We start from the raw sequence: 17219 nt of genomic DNA on the forward strand, positions 1-17219 counted from the left end.
TTGTAACAGGGTGAAATTAGCTATTGATTTATCAAAAACGGAGAAAGGAGACACAGCTTAGCAAAATATAAGACATTTCTCTTCCAAGAAAAAAAAAATCAATGGCAATTTTCTATTCCACACGTTCACCTTCCTACTAGTCAAAGGAAGGATATACTTTTATGCTACATGACCATATTCATCAGCAAGCAGGTCAAACAAGTTCTCCAAATTTGTAATGAATCTATAAGAGGTCTCATCAAACTCCCTATATGATAATATTACAACAAAGGCCGCTCTAATTGAATGTCAGCTCTATGAAATGGCAGAACCGGTATGCTGTGGAATGGATCCAGAAGGAAATGAATGACCTCCAATGCGTCATTATGCATTGGTGAATTTATCAAAGCCTTCCACAACTCTTTTTAGGGAGGCAGGCACAAGCACAGTCACAGTTGTAATATAACTGTGGAAGTCAGAAAACAGGTCTTAAAAAAGCAAGCACCTCTAACTGTGATCTTCTGACTTGAAGGAACGAAACATTAGAAAAGATATCCGAAAGACCCTGAAGTGAATGCCAAATTGGATCCAATGCTGGACACCCTCCATGAGAAATTGAAGGGAAACAATATTTTGTAGGAAGATCCAACTTCCCATTTATGATCAAATTTGAAACAATTGTTAGTGCTCTCAAAATATGAATATAGTTGAGGAGCATTGGCTAGTCACTTCCACTACTGTGTCTATCTGGAAAAAAGAAAAGGGAACAAGAATAAAATTAAGACGCTTCACTGCTATAGAATATTAATGCAATGCATAGGGGAGAAGAGAGTCAGAGTAAGAGATGCCACACCTGATAATCTTTTGCCTTCCATGGCTTCTTTCTTCTCTTGGCAACTTGAGCAAAGGAAAGGGCCATCCCATGGACGCAATTTTCCTGGGTTTAATGAGCCAGAATGTATTGAAATACCCTCTCCAGGCTTCATCTCCACTTGACAGACTGCACACATGAACAACTTAAACATGTTGCAAAGTGGGTACTTCGTATCTAACCTGCATTCCACAAAAACAATTCCCATGTCAAAAAGGTATTAAGCTACATTGATTGCTCACACATAGGTAGCCATGCCACCATATTATACAGTAAGACAAAAGCCAAAACGAAAATAATGCATTAGTCCCATCACGCCTTACTTAGAGATCAAAGAATTTTCAGATTAAAAAAATACAATTTTCACAGCACAAACCTTTCAGAAAGCATAGCAGATCCTTCCTCATACATTTCCTCCACAATATCTGGCTCAAGGAATTCTTTATCAACTTGAGAAGATGATTCTGAGGACTTTCTACGAAACATGGACTTAAACACGCCTATTCCTTGCTTCTTTGGAGGTGGCAAAGGAGCAGTTGGCTTCTCTGGTGGTAATATATCAATTACAATGCAGGTTGTATCATCTCGTAGTCCTTTAGCTTGTAATGCTTCCTGAAAATGGAACAGATAAGAGTAAGAAAAGCAATAATAGATTGGGAGGAATGGAATCTAAATAGCGCATTGGAGTCAGGGCTGTAGATATTGTAATTAATAAGGAATAAAATTGAACATCATTCTTTGAAAAAAAGGGTTCCATTTTAGTTGTAGCATACTTTAACAATTTGTGCAGCTGCAGCATCAGCAGGCATCCCGCGACAACAATCAAGAGCTGTTTCTGCAGATAAAGCATCCCAAACACCATCGCTTGAAATAATAAGCCTACCACCGGCTGTAGACAGCTGTAGAAACATGATTTATAGATATTAAGAATAAAAAAATAAAAAAAGGTTTGTTCAAAATGAACATCTTGAGAATTTTCTAACAGAATAGAACTGGGTTCATACAATAACAACCAAAAGGAATCCTTTCAAAGAAGGAAGCATGCACACACAAACCCATGAAACACATCAAAATGAAATCCACGGATCCAAAGGTCCAAACATATGCCTTAAACATCAGCCAATAACAACCCCCCTGGGAATAAAAACCACAGGGAAACAGTTTCTTCCTAAGTTTCCAGGCAATATGTGAAACATAATACACTACTTAACTTGAAACATGGTAAAATGTGGTTTAGATAACATACAGTTTATCTATGGACCTTCATTAGGAATTTGAATGTTATATGGTAATCTTAATTTAAGATTTTGATATTCTCATTCAACCCTAAAATTTCCTTATTTAAACAAGATTTTAAATATTCTATTGCCTTTCAAAAAGAAGAAATGAGGGAATGCAGGGAAGAAAATTTCCAAATAGCAAAAATTATGGTACAGGAACAGAAATTCAGAAGTGTGATGTTTCGGATTGAGTAATACTAAATCCAGTTACTTCTTTTCCTTGAAGAATGGCGTGGCAATCGAAGGTTCCTCCAAGGGTAGCCTTTTTCCCATGGTCTGCTTCCTTAGGTAAGATTCTTACAACAGATAACCTTTGCAAAAGGTGTATTATTTTTCTTGTTTGATGTTATATGTGTAAGAGGTGTGGAGGGTCGGTGGATCATCTTCTTCTTCATTGCCCTGTAGCATTTGAGTTGGTTTTTTGGTGTTTTGTTTGTTTGGAATTCATTGGGTTATGCCACATAAGGTAATTGAGTTGTTTGAGTCTTGGTAAGGTAAGTTTGGGCGTCATTGCAATATAGGTTTTTGGAGACTCGTGCCGCATTGTTTGATGTGATGTATTTTGAGTGAGAGGAATGCTAGATGTTTTGAGGGATGTGAACGGTCCTTGCTAGAGATTAAGTCTTTCTTCTGCGATACTCTCCTTGTTTGGAGTGTGGCTCTATCACATTTTACTTGTTTTTCCATTCCTGTTTTACTTGATCATTGTAATTTTGGTTCTTCATTTTTGCCCCCGCAGTACATCCCCAATGTACTCGGGTTGGCTTCTTTATTAATAAAATTTTTCATTACCTATCAAAAAAAAAAAAAAAAAAAAAAAAAACTAAATCCAGTTCACTAGGGTAGTATGGAATTGTGGTAAGATCGGGTCTTGGTGCGATGGCAAATGCCTTCCAACAAAAGCAATAGGTTGCAAATTTGAGTACGTGAATCATCCTCTCCAAAACAATTGGGGGTAAGGCTGACTATTATGACCTATACTAGACCCTACAAAAGTGGGAGCTTTGTGCACTAGGTACGAACTTTTATCTATTCTTTCTCTTGTTGTGGCAAACTACAAGAGATTTTCTCTCCATCAGAATTTTTGTGTTTGCTCAAACTTAGAAAATTTAATTGGCACTCAAAAATATAAATCTAATAACTTCAGCCCATTCTATAAAGCTCTATTCAAATGCAGTCTTACAAAAAGTAAAGTACCAGTTGATCTGCAACCAAAAGGGAAAACAAAAATAGCAACATGAATTATGGCAATGAATTAGTCATGAACCTCTCTATAAGCATATGGAAAAGTAAATTTCTGAGTGAACCAGATTTCAAAGTATTACTAGATTTTTTTGGGGGGGAAAAAGTGATTTCAAAGTGTTACTGATGTAACACATGCAGGCAAGGGAATCAATCATGGAGTTCTCTCCTTGAGCTGAAGAACTAACAACCCTGTTAGAAAGTAAAATTAGCAATGAGATTGGTCGAGTAGTCTCAGTAGGAGATGAGACCGCACATGTTTATGGAATGAACAAGAATCAATCTTAGTAAATGGAAAGCAAATAACTCCAACAATTAAAAATGTTAGTGGTCAGCAAAATCAAACCTCAACCATTCTGCTCTAAGCACCTCCAGAGAAGTATAGGTGCATTATTTAGCCAGTAGTCCAACAAAACCTAGTTCATTTTATTTTACGTCTCTCTCATTTGTCCTGCCCAAACCACCCCCCCCCCCCTTTTGGTAAATAGTCCCAAGTCCCAACGATTAAACTCTGGAGCTGTATATCATTTATGAAAAATGAAATAAAATAAACAGGAGCTGTATGTTGCAATAAGGAGGAGTTCACATAAAAAGGTTGCTCACAAGTTGCAACAAAATAAAAATAAAAGAGGAGAACCACTACATTTGAATGTTTTATCTAATTCTTTTAGGCATCAATTTCACAATACTTGGAGTTACAAGTGATGCACAATAAAATTTTCAAATAACATAATAATTTTTATTTTCTATAAGAAAGAATAATTTTATTAAATAGAGGCTACTTCATAACATAACATAATAATTAACATTATCCTTGAAGTTGAATAATATGATTGAAAGCTACCAAAAGTAAAGAGAAAACATATTAGTTAAACATACAATGGATGTAAGCATATTGTAACTGATAAACGGAAGTGGAAATGGGAATGCAAAATTGTGATGAACACTGTAGCAAAATTAAAACATAAACATACATACAAAGAAAAAAGAGGGAGAGGGATAGAGAGGATAAGAACACAAACCTTCACTTGCTTTACATAAGGAACAGGAACAATGAACTCGCCAACATCCATATCACCAATTGATCGTGAAAGACACAAACCACCAGGCCAACACCTCAAAGGACCAATCTACAAAAAAATGCATTAGACTAGTTAGACAACCAGCCTTATTCTATGAAGTTAAATTATATATAGAATTCTTCAAATGTGAATGTTCATCGATTCTAAAGAATTTAACAGGAAGATAATCAATCTATCATAATATATGGGCAGATTGACATCATGGATTTCATCTAAACAGCATCATCCATTCAGAAGCCAGTCAAAGATTCTGCAATCTTATTTGCTTAAATATCTACACACGTGGTCCTACAACTTAAATAAATTTAAACCATAAATGATATGATCCTTTGGGTTCTATTGCCCATGTTTTCACCAATGACTTTAACTTGACTAGGTTTATATTTAAACTTTGAAGTCTGGAATTGAAATCAAAGACAATGAAAACATGGTAGCATTACTTAGCCAGCTTCATATAAATACAAGTATATTACTACTGAATTACATAAAGAATTAATGAAAAAGTGAAGATACCTCTGCACCACCACCAGTATTAAGCCGACCCACCTCACCTCCACTTGCAGTGATACGGTCCCTCCTAATAAGACACAGAAGAGTTAGGCCTAAATGGGGTGGTTGTTAAGTGAGTCACCAAATACGGTATATTAGTAACTTACTCCTCTTCATTGCATTCAAGTCTGTGATCTGCTGACAAGTAATAAACACCACCCTCAGCAGGTTCAAGAATGCAACGGGAATCACCAACAGATGCAACAGTTACAACCCATCCTTCTATAATCACAAAGGTGACAGTTGTTCCTGATGTTTGTGCTGAGGCACAAAAGAAATACATAAATATCATGGATTCAAATATTAGTCCAAAATAAACAAAACACAGATATTATAGCTAAGAGACTTAGAACTACATAAAAAAATGTCCAACACACACACAAAATTTTCTTTATTTATTTTTTAAAAACATTGTTATTGATATCATACATGCTGAGAAATAGAAGGCAAAACAAAACCAAAATGCATCGCAATCCAAAAACCAAAATACATCATTTTTTCAGGCGAATGATATGAAAAAGCTAAAAGCCAACAAAACCTAAGCCAGTAAATAACACACAAGTAGAAACACAGAATTCCAGAGCTTTTAATGGGAGGATGTACATTATAATTGTATGCTACTTAAAAAAATCCAAAAAAATGTATCTGGCAAAACTTGAATTTGTGAACGTGCCAAGAATGACAAAGGTGTTGGTTTATAGTGTATATAAGTTGAGTTAAAAATATGGAAGCCAACTTTATTATATCCAGGTTGATCTCACATAACCTTTTAATATATCTTTATAAAAATGTGCATAATATGCACACAAACAACAAAAAAATTTGCATTTTATAGAATGTAACTCATACCCTTCTCTTGAAAGTCTTTATCTGTTTTAACAAATCCAGCAACCAAAGCCCTTGGAAGTGCTGCTACCCATTCATCTCTGTTAAGATCTGAAGGAATGGCACTTAACACATTACTGAGGAGATTCTCCTTAGAGTATATAGCAGCAGCAGATCCATTGTGTCCATCAAATAGCTGCAAAACAGGTTTTAGTAAGAGCAAGCTACAAAGATAAATAGAAACTATGAAGGATATGATTTTATCAATTTTTTTTTTTTTTTTGATGAGTAGATATGATTTTATCAATTATGTAGATGGAATGCAGCCACCTGCTTAACTAATTTTCAATATTCCTATAAAAAATAAAAAGTAAATAAAAAACTAATTTTCAATATTTTTTTTCCTCATAAGGGGTGTTCAAACTATTAAATAAATGTGTTAGTAGTGAAAGACACAAATAATCCAAGAATAAGCCAGATGACAACGAATCACCAAAATACAGATGAACCATGAACAAATCATATAAAGCTAACTCACGACTTCTTTGAAATACCCAATAATGAATCCTTGAAATGCCTATCATTGTGAAGACCAAGTCAATCTTTTGCCCAAAAAAAAAAGAAAAAAGAAAATCCTAAGTACAGGAAATAATCCATGTACGGCTAAGAGCCTACTCGAGAAGACCCACCTTAGCTTTCACACAAAGCGTTCCCTATCGTTGAACACTTACATAATCTGATTCGTCTCAGATATCAACTTGTGTTCAAACAGATCTAAATAGACATGAAAAAAATAAAAATCACCACTAAGTGACTAAGCATGCACCAAAACTAGACAAACAACAGGATAAAACTCAAACACTCCAGAAAAAATATAGTTTTCGGTGTTGCTGAGCAACCATTTTCAACTCATCGCACAAGTACCCCCCCCAGTACTTTGTTTTCACAAGTCTTAATTAGTTACTACTCTTGCCAGTGTATCAACCATAAATCCATTCAAATTGCTAAAAAGATCAAGTCTTGACATTCTACACAACATAACCACATCTCAAACGTAGTCAACCACACCCATACCCGTTCGGTACAACTTATTTTTCAGCTTTTTGAAAATGGGATTGTAAGGATTGAAACCATATAACAAGATAACTAAGGCAAAACTCAATCAACATATCAAAACAAAACTAGATGCAAATGCAATCCATCACAATGTAACCATCCAAACACCGATATCTAATAAATGAACGAATCAAACAAAGTAACCAAAAAAAAAATACCATACCCCGAAAACCGAGTATGTAGACACTCCATCTCCAAGCACCCTTTGTCGTTCTGTCTTTATTAATGTAAAGTCCTCCCCTTTCTTGCTCTGGAAAGCATGACCATGCACAAGTTCAGGACACTCAATCCTCTCATTCGCCAGTTCACGCTTCAACAAAACCGAAAGCGGCACCGTGTGATGCTCATTCCTTGTTGCCATTGTTCTTCTCCTTCAAAATCCACCACCCCCCCAAATACACCAAAAACGTTGATTTTTTTCCTTTCTTAAACAATTATATAAAATTCACCACCACCTCTCTAATACTCCCTGAAACAAAAAAAAAAAAAAACCAATCAAAATCTCAACATTTTTCCCCGATCCCTAAATCATTGATTCTAATAGCTGTATCAAGATCTTCTTCTACAACAACAATATTTGTGATCAGAAAATTCTTTCTTTCTTTTTTTCCAAAACGAGAAAACAATTACAGAAAAAAAAAAACACAGCAAATGTACGTGGAAAACAAACAATAAATCTTAAAAAAAAAAAAAAAACAAAGATTAAGGAAAATGGAGAATTACGAGAAAGAGAAATGAAAACGGAAGAGGCGACTGGAGGCTACGCGCGGCGAAGAAGACGAGATGCGTTTGAGAAATGGGAATGTGGTAATGATCGAGAATTGTGGATCCCGTCGAAGTCGAGTTCCCAAAATAATTCTTTCTTTCCAAAAAAAAAAAAAAAAAAAGTTCCAAAACGAGAAAACCAGAAACCAAACAACCTCAAACGAAATAATACTAAGCTGTTTTTTTCTTCATCTCTCTGTTTTTGTTTCTTTGTTTTGTTTTTTTTTTATAATTAAATTTAATTGGTGCTGACATGGCAGAGAGCGAGCCGTTTTTGGTTGGAGCCGACGTGTACGGTGGGTATTGGCGGGGACTCAACGACATCAAGATCGGCTTGCGGCGCTTTCTTAACCTTTGATTTGGGATTGACTTATCTGATGAGATCTGGGCCCACCAATAAATATTGTAAACCAATGTGGGACCCAGAACCCTATAATATTTTATATATTTTTATTATGGGCTGGCGCCGGTTAATATGAGCTACGCGGGTTTTTTTTTTTATACCTAAAAACGCGGAAACAACAATAAAGGAATCTGGAAGGTCAAATTGACTGAGTCAATTTTAAATAAAATTGAATTTTAGTGCTAAAAAGTGATAATTAATGTTTGTTTAAAACGGTAATGAATAGATAAAATTTAATCCACAAGTTTCTAAATGGATAAAAAAAAATTTTGACAATTATTACAACAAGTGGGAGATTGAGATTTTTTTTTAAATTATTTTTAGAAAAGTAGGGGATTGAGATCCTTGGTTCCCCTTATAAAAGAAACCAAATAATACTTCAAAATGAATAGATAAGATTTTTGATAACTCTATAATAGAGTTGTTTGTATTCACAATAAAATTATGGTAAATTAAGTTTTATATTTAAGGGGAGTTTTCAAATCAATCTTATATTTTCAAAATAAATACCTAAAATTTAATATTGTTAATTTGCTACAAATTAAATCAATGGTTTTAAATCATAAGAAAAGTTATTAGTTTAGGAAATATTTTTAGAAACTTTTTTATAGGAAAATGAAAAAAGTAGTTGACTTTTTTGACTGCTTTTTATATCCCGTAAAAAGCACTATTAAAACTTTCTTAAAATAATTTATTAACAAATAACTTAAGGCATCCATTAACAGAATCCTCAAATCAAACCATAAACTTTTAAAATCATACCAATTTATACCCTAGACATTTTAGGTTTAAATTGGGCACTTGATCAAGAATTTCAAATGAAAAAATTAAAGTTCAGGTTTGATTTAATCCAATGAAATTTCAAAATTTAATTTTAAACTATCCCTAAAGTACAAGGCTTAAAGCATTAATTTCCCTAAACATTAAAAAGGAAATTCAAACATTTTAGTCGGTTATTATTATTATTATTATTATTTTGGGTAAATTCCACTAACATATCCTAAGGTTTGAAGTTTGAACTAATACCAATAAAGCTTAAGACTTTTCAAAACTAGTTAATTTAGTTCCTAAAGCCAACTTAATCCCCGAACAATTAGTTATTTATTTTAATAATTTTAGGAACTAAATTAGTTTTAGGAACCAAATTGGTTAGTCTAAAAAGTATTGTACCTAGTTAGAATTAGCCCAAACCTCAAAAAATGTGACTCAAATTTACCCTTGTTTTTTTTTTTTTTTTTTTGATTGATTGGTGCTTGTGTTCAAGTGTTTATTTCATCATCATAATAACCAGCTAAAATACTTGTTTCTATTTGGTATTTAATGCCAATTGTGAGTGTCACGTAGTTGTTTTTGTGAGCCTGTAGAACTTTGGCGCCTAGTACTAACTGGACAGTGTACGCTCTTATTCTCCACACTTTTCAACCACCCCTTTGGCCTCCACTTGGGGGGTCCCGAAATTACCGGCGCCAATTATCTGTGAGCAAAATTTCTAACAATCTCACTTGCCCAAAATTGTGCCTTAAATAATTATAAGAATTCATCATATAAGGGAACAAATGTGCTGTAAACAAAAAAGGAAAAAGTTCTTTCTCTTAAAACCTAAAAGGGGGTCAAATTAGATTAGATTAAGGCTTTGTTTGGTTTGATGGAAGAAGAATGAAAAGAAAAGAAATGAATTACTTTCCTTTGCTTGATTAAAAAGGAAAACAAAAGGAATGAATAAAAGAAGGGAAAAGTCTTTTGTGGAATCAATTATTTTTTCTCTTAAAATTACTCTTATACCCTTAAAAGATTTTGTCTATTTTTGTAAAATAACATTTATATCCTCATTAATTTAAAACCTAAAAGGATAAAAATGTAAAATACCTCACATTTTTCCTTTCTCTTCCTCTTTATATCCAAACACACTTGAGAAAATACTTTCTTTCTCTACCATTTTTTTTATTTTTCTTACTTTTTTGTGTTATTGTACTATTTCAACTAACTTCTACGATACTTTTAGCAATAATTTTTCAATCTCAACAAAATAAGTGGTAACTAAACACACTTTAATAGTTTTTTTTTTTTTTTTTTTTTAAGATTGAAACGTGTTGTCACGAAGCTTAAGCAACGCGTTGGGCTTTAAAATCTATTAAATGTTTGTTATCGGACAAACACCGCGTGAAAGAAGGTTGAAATTTTTATTATTATCATTATTATTATTTGGGGCTTATCACTTTGAAGAATCATCAGCTTTTATAGCTCAATGGCTCAGCCAATGAAACTAGACCACATTTACATTATTAGGGCCCACAAAAGCTGAATAAGAAAGAGGGCTTCAGGATAAAATGTTGGGGGGATAATAGTAGTAAATACAAAGTAGTTTCTAGGCAATGTCATTGGTATAAAGTCAGAAGCATGTTCCAATCTTTTTCCTTGCGGAGCTTTGTTTCCAGCTTTTTAAAATGAAATGTTGCTATCAATTTGTGCCCCATCAAACAGCTGCCCCCACTGTTTTGTTGTCTACCATTTTGCTCTATCAAAGTCTCAATTACAGCTCACAATTGAACAGTCTTGTTGTTGTTTCATTGGCATTGCTAAGCCATTTCTTAAAAGGTTGAATTTTTTGTGTGTTTGTGTGTGACTTCTATTCAAGGAAAAAAAAAAAAAAATTGCCTAGAGACCTCGTCAACTCATTTATGATTTGTATCTGCCCTGGATTTGTGTTTAGGTTTCTGACTTGACTTCTGAAAGCACCATGCAATAAGGTCTAACCGCGTTTGGGCAACTGGGTCAAGGTTTCAATAAGGGGTTAAGGTTAAGCCTGATTTTTATTTTATTTTTGGATTATTGAAGTTTCCACAACATGATATAAATTTCACAACTGCTAAATTGACATGTTGCGATAGGTGTATCGTGTGAAATGGTGTAGCTAATGTTGTACCAATAGGTGTTTAGCATTTTTTTGCTTTCATATTTATTCCCACCGGACATTCCAAACAGCATGCAATTAGCTGTCTCCACTACAGAGAATGAAATTTTAAAACAAAGTTATAAAGAATGAGGAATAAAACAAAAGACTAGTTCATCAATTGACCATTAGAGAGCTCATTGTCTCCTACAAATCCATATTAACAGGAGAATAAACATTATAAATCTACCTTGATTAGAGCTAAAACTAACAGCTTTAGTGGACCAAGTTACATGTAGTGCTTCTATAGACAACATTAGTATGGAGGTCCACAAAAACTCATGTCAAAATGGAAAACAGAACATGTCATACTTATCTACCACATTTTAGAGGCACACAAGAAAATAGGCCTTTTAATTTTATCTCCTCTTTAGACCAGATATATATTTATATAACTTGTGGAGAGAGTACTAATATGAATTGCAATCAAAAAGTTTAATACAGTTGGTGGGGGAAGGTTGCATATTGATATATATGTCAGTTGAGCCAACAAAGTTTGAATAGTCTCCATAAAGAACATTGAACACAAGTGGATATGGCATACTGCCCATGCCCTTGTGTGGGAACACTGCTATTGCATGCATATGCAAATATATATATCTGTCATATATCAACAACCACATTTCTACATGATGGCTTTATAATTCCCTAACCTTACATACAGTGCCTGTAACAATCTTTTTCCTCCTTTCACTTAAGACATGACAAAAGAAAACCAAAACTTCTGTATAGGTTTTAATATATGTTTCCATAAGTAACAAAAAGGAATATCAGAGAACAATAAGGATAAGTAAAATGCCTTTCATATAAACTTTTATGTAAAAAATTAGGTTACTCCCTCCTTTTGATCTGATACTAAGAGAGTCAAGATAAGTACTGTGGTTTAATGGTTAAAAAACAGGTTATAGCTGCCAAACACAAATGCCAGTGGAAATGGAAATTGGTTAGTTTGGAAGGAATCAATTGTTTGGTTCATGAATACGTACAAAGACAACTAAAATCCAGTGATTTACAGCATCATCAAAAACAACAAATAGACCTTTCATGGTCCCATTGGAGACAGGTCTAAACTCCAAACCAATAAGTCTTAACATTGTGCAATTGCAATTTAGCCAACATCCAAAATAGATTTCTTCATTAATATTTCATTGCAAGTGTATAGCTAATGATGAGGAAGCAGCTGTATACAAAATTCTAACATATTTATGGATAATACTAAAACTCAGAGGACCAACAATGGATACAATCCCATACCTGTACTAATTCAATTGGATCCATCATCCAAGAAAGTAAGACTCAAAGCTTATTACCCTCTTCAGAACCATTCACCCTGATGATGTACACCTAAAAGAAAATAGTACATTTGGTACATATACACATAAGAAGACATAAAATGTAAAAATTCCCCTCGATGACAAGGAGTAGCAGAAAGGAAAAGCCCTACGAGTTTATTGACAAGGGATAACTTACATAGGTTACAGATACACATTAGTTTGTATAAAAGAAAAAGGAAAGTGATAGTATCATACATAACCGTCTAAGATAGTACGCGCGCATGCCCCCCCCCCCCACACACACACACACACATATATATATATATATGCGCATGCACCGTGCCCATCAAGAAAATTTGGAAGACCATAAACAAATGTTAGCACAGCCTAATTCAAACATGAAACTTCACAACAACAACAACAAAATAATTTGATGATTGAGAGGAATAACCAGAAGAACAAGGTGCTTAGTTAAATGCCATTGATAAATGATCAATCACCTTAAATGTTGTTCGCCCGATTAATTGAAATACTAATGCATCCCCATATGCCAAATGATGAGCAACGGCGAACCCTTTCCATCCACCACTCAGTCCACTTTTTTTGGCTAGATATTTTGTTGGATACCCATCCCCATCCTCATCTATCAAAGTCATAACAGCATCATGACTTGGAAGGTTCCGCTCGGAGAAATTAGATGGAAGACCCTGTTATCAAATTTTACCAGAATCATTATGAATATTACTCCAAATTACAGGTATAGTATGGATCAAGGATGACATATTTATCATTATATATTCTGTATAAAATCATTGTGACCCTATTATTTTTACTACTTCTACTAATGTTATTTATTTACTAAGAACAAATCAATACATATCAGAGAAAAAGAAAAGCCTGAGTTCCAATGACTTAGTTAGATAAGATAGTAACGTACTTTGAGAAGTTGTTAAATAAGTTAAGTAGAATTACCAATTCTCTTACCAGCCAAAATCCACCAGCGACATGATATGGCTGCATTGACTTTGTAAATATTGGACAACCAGGTGGTAGACCCCATACTAATTTTCCCGCTTTCTCTTCAGCTTCTGCTACGGCTTCAGACGAGGCAAGTACCAGGTTCGACAAATTCCTTTCCCTACCAAAAATCCTTCACATCCCCCACAAAAAAATTAAACCTAATCATCTTATTATGTGAAATAGATCATTCTATTTTTGCTAACACATTAACATTTAAATCAAATATACCTTCTGGGTATTGCCACGCGGTCCACAGCAACTTATCAGCAATAACATAATGTTGTAACATAAAATCTTGATATATTGTTGGTCCAAAATTTTAGAATACGAGCTTTTTTAGTTCCTGAAGTTTAAAGTGGCCGCTTCTAGTCCCAAAAAAAAACTAAAAGTGATCTAGTTCTTACAAAATTTTAGTTGGGGCTAAAAGCGATCACTTTAAGGACTAAACTGGTTCGTTAGGGACTAGTGTTTGAGGAAATGAACAAAGTGATTCACTGAATCACTTCTTTGTAAATAGGTGCAGGCTTGTTGACAAAGCGAGTGGACCTCCTGACCTCGACCACTTGTTTCTGTACCACACGGGGTTTGGCCTGCTTCGTCTATGTGAATGTGGGCATCAAAAAGACCAAATGAGTAGGGAAGAGAAACACGTGAAAATTACAGACTAGAGAGAAAGAGAGAGATACAGGAGAGGGTTTGGGAGAAGAGGAAGTTTTGAGAGCTTGAGAAAGCAGAGGGAGATTGAGAGCTTCCATTCTCTTCTTATTCTCTTCCACTCTCTTGCGACGGCTATCCTCGAATGATCTCTTCGCCACCACCATTTCCTTTTCTTTCTCTCTCTTTTTGTGCTTTTCTCTGTCTGTGTGTGAGAGAGAAGAGAGACGGGATTGTGGTTAAATAGTTAGATTGAAGAACCCTAGCCTCAAGGACCGTTGGGTTGGTTCCCACGAATCCCAATTCAAATTTTGAACGATGAACGCGTAACCGACATGGAAGCAAGCTACCTCACATCCACATTCACAGCTAGAATCTGACTGTACTAGTTTAAATTCATAAGGTAAAACTTACATTTTTCTTTATATAAGTGAAATGTAAAAAATAAAAGGAATTACTTGAAGAAATAAATAAATAGTCGCATGATGGAGAATTTTATGTGTTATGTTAATAACGATTTTGGATTTTTTTTTTTTCCTCTACCTTTCCGAAGCTCTTGATTGAAGGTCTTACCATATTTGATATATACTATATTTTTATCAATAGTCAATAATTACATGGGAGGGAAATTTGAATCCTAATTCCCTAAACAAAATCGAGCAGTTTGTGAGCCACTAAATTAGAGATATGTATTAAATTTGTGCCACTCTTATCTCTTCTCAACAAGATTTTAAATTATGTCCTACCAACCAAAAAATCATATTTATGGTTTGTTTCCAACTTTTCCAATAATTTTTTTTAATCCCATATCTTTTTAAATTTCAACACAAAACTAAGAATTTAAAATTTAGGAAATTTAGGTAAATTAAAATTAGGGTAAATTCTAGACAACTACCCTAAGGTTTGGGCTAATAACAAACACATTCAAGACAATTAAAAAGCAACCATTTTAGTCTTTAAACCCAAATGGTGTTACAAGTCGTTTGTTCACTCCACCTAAAACAAAATTTGCACGACTTTTTTTTTCATTTTGAAGACTGCATGTTCAAAAGGATACCCCACACTCATCTATTCCCGCCAACCTAAATGCTTTTTGCAAATGCAAATGCTTTCTAGTTGTAGTTCATTTTAGTCCAACAAGGGACCCATTTGTAGATAATAAATAAATGCAATTTTATTCCAAACAAACTCAAGTGAAATGCAAATGGTCTAGCAAATCACGTGTGATGAATTAGTTGGATATATACAAGATTCCGAAGGTCTATATAAAGCAAACTTCTATTTCATGGTATTACATATGTATATGAGAGATTTAAGGAGATATGTTTTCCTTAGATGAGGTTGTTGTGAACAAGTGTATTGTATTTCCTTTATAGTAGTAATCTATAAGTTGTCCAATTGATTAGCCATGGACTTTGTGTGAGGAGAGGATTCTTCAATCAAGTTCTTAGTTGATCATAATTTCTTTTAAGTGTTTGTCATTTAATTTTTATAAAGATCAAGTTCTTTACATACCAAAAACTATAACTCTGAGAAAAAAAATCCAAGATTACATATCAAAAGAGTCAAAATTACCAAGCAAAAGAGCCAAATTGCTAAAAGTGCAACCTACAAAAAAAACCAAAACAAAAACTAAATCAGTTATTTTTCAAGTAATTAATACTTCTTCCATCACAAGAATTTTAGCTATATTTTGATATCAAAAACTAATTTGTACCTTTCTTCAAATTAAAACTTGAATAGAGGTCCTCTTTCTCTTTGCTCAGTCTAAAATCTTTTTTTGAGCGAAAGTTTAAATTCTAACTCTCATGAAGACTAAAGAGAGCCATTAAGGGGCTGTTTGGATGAAAAAAAAATGATCAATGATCACTCATCACTCAAATATCATCACTTATCACTCAATAACTCATCACTTATCACTGAAATTACCCCAACTTTCTAAGGTGGCATGGGTAAGGGTAACTCATCACTTACCAACCATGACTTGGGTTACTTTATTTTGGTTTATATTAAGAGCTCTTGTTACTCTTGGTAAGAGCAAAAAATGATGTAAACCTATTGGAGAGTTTGACTAAAATGTGATGATTTTGGGCTGGCGGGAACAAATGAGTGTGGGGTACCTTTCTAAACATGCAGTCTTGAAAATGAAAAAAAAGCTATGCAGAATTTGTTTTATGTGGAGTTTATGTTTAAGGACCAAAATGGTTGCTTTTTAATTGTATTAGATGTATTTGGCATTAAACCAAACCTCATGGTAGTTATATGGAATTTACCCTTAAAATTATGACCATCTTAATATGTAAGTACATGGAGTTATTTTGTGTTTTATTTTGTACTTCTTTATCTCCGATGTGGTTAGCTAAGCTCTATGGAGGATCTCTTGAGAAGGATGTCCCCTAAGTTTATTGTCAATTGTACTTTTAATTGTTTTTCATGCAATTAAGAGTGAGTTAGCTTGACAAGAGATTGTTAAATGAGATGGTTGGAAGTTAGTACTGTTTGAAGTTGTTAGTGAGTTATTAAGTTGGTTGTTTCCTTCGAATCAATTTTTTTTTTCTTTTTGGTAAATAGGAGAAGTTCATTAACTAATAAACAAAAACATTAGAATAAACACGCTCATACATGGTCCCAGCAGCGTCTAGACTAAGCAAAAGAGAGACCTCTATTGTTGGGGGGAGGAAAAACACCAAAATCTTGGGGTAGGAGGGCACCTCTCCTAACAAGTGCATCAGCACACTTATTCGCTTCCTTAAATTGTGTTGGATTCTAACTCTTATAATTTTTTTTTAGAAATTCTTTACACTCTGCTACTATCACTTCATTCCCATTAAGGCTTCCAGCATCCTTCTTCAAAAGTTCAACCACAAGTTTTGCATCTAGCTCTATCTCCACAGTAACAAGATTCATATTAATGCACATATTGATTCCATCCCTCAATGCCCACAATTATGCCGCTACGCTAATCGTGAATCCAACATGTCTAGCATATCCACAAACATAATTCCCATTGGAATTTCTAATGATCCCTGAAACCCCCCCCCCCCCCCGGCGCCACTAGTGCAACCCAAGTCTCCTAAAGAAGACCCGTTCAAATTCAATTCAAACCAATTGCCAAGGGGGGACTCCATCTGAGTTGGATGGTGATCAGAGTGCGTCTCATTTTTTCATCAAGAACAAGGAAAGCAAACTCAAAAGTTTTAGGACACGTT

The 17219-nt window shown here is 34.2% G+C and overlaps 2 protein-coding genes across 2 annotated transcripts; both read right to left on the bottom strand.

The window, feature by feature from the left end:
* Positions 1-7852, bottom strand: LOC115974195 (probable protein phosphatase 2C 12). The gene is made up of 10 exons (XM_031094442.1): positions 7668-7852; positions 7108-7413; positions 5853-6024; positions 5111-5264; positions 4968-5031; positions 4395-4502; positions 1624-1749; positions 1227-1462; positions 833-1032; positions 1-726 (listed from the first exon to the last, which is right to left on the bottom strand). Exons 2-10 carry the CDS (start codon positions 7303-7305, stop codon positions 701-703), a joined length of 1284 nt encoding a protein of 427 aa, XP_030950302.1. The 5' UTR covers positions 7306-7413; positions 7668-7852; the 3' UTR covers positions 1-700.
* A 3344-nt stretch (positions 7853-11196) lies between these two features.
* Positions 11197-14392, bottom strand: LOC115977975 (B3 domain-containing protein At5g42700-like). Its single transcript, XM_031100005.1, has 6 exons — positions 14043-14392; positions 13860-13955; positions 13585-13616; positions 13309-13486; positions 12837-13043; positions 11197-12406 (listed from the first exon to the last, which is right to left on the bottom strand). The coding sequence occupies exons 1-6, from the start codon at positions 14175-14177 to the stop codon at positions 12359-12361; spliced, it is 696 nt and encodes a 231-aa protein (XP_030955865.1). The 5' UTR covers positions 14178-14392; the 3' UTR covers positions 11197-12358.
* Positions 14393-17219: the final 2827 nt, after the last annotated feature.

The sequence above is a fragment of the Quercus lobata genome, chromosome 2 (assembly GCF_001633185.2).
Source record: "Quercus lobata isolate SW786 chromosome 2, ValleyOak3.0 Primary Assembly, whole genome shotgun sequence".
Taxonomy (NCBI): Eukaryota; Viridiplantae; Streptophyta; class Magnoliopsida; order Fagales; family Fagaceae; genus Quercus; species Quercus lobata.

Excerpts from the sequence above, each read along its gene's own strand:
- LOC115977975 (XM_031100005.1), bottom strand. The coding sequence starts at position 14,177 with ATGGTGGTGGCGAAGAGATCATTCGAGGATAGCCGTCGCAAGAGAGTG. Across the intron at positions 13,956-14,042 it reads CTTCTCCCAAACCCTCTCCT|ACGAAGCAGGCCAAACCCCG; the intron begins GTATCTCTCTCT and ends ACATTCACATAG. Across the intron at positions 13,617-13,859 it reads CTGCACCTATTTACAAAGAA|GTTGCTGTGGACCGCGTGGC; the intron begins GTGATTCAGTGA and ends TATTGCTGATAA.
- LOC115974195 (XM_031094442.1), bottom strand. The coding sequence starts at position 7,305 with ATGGCAACAAGGAATGAGCATCACACGGTGCCGCTTTCGGTTTTGTTG. Across the intron at positions 6,025-7,107 it reads CTACATACTCGGTTTTCGGG|CTATTTGATGGACACAATGG; the intron begins GTATGGTATTTT and ends CCTGTTTTGCAG. Across the intron at positions 4,503-4,967 it reads ATACTGGTGGTGGTGCAGAG|ATTGGTCCTTTGAGGTGTTG; the intron begins GTATCTTCACTT and ends ATTTTTTTGTAG.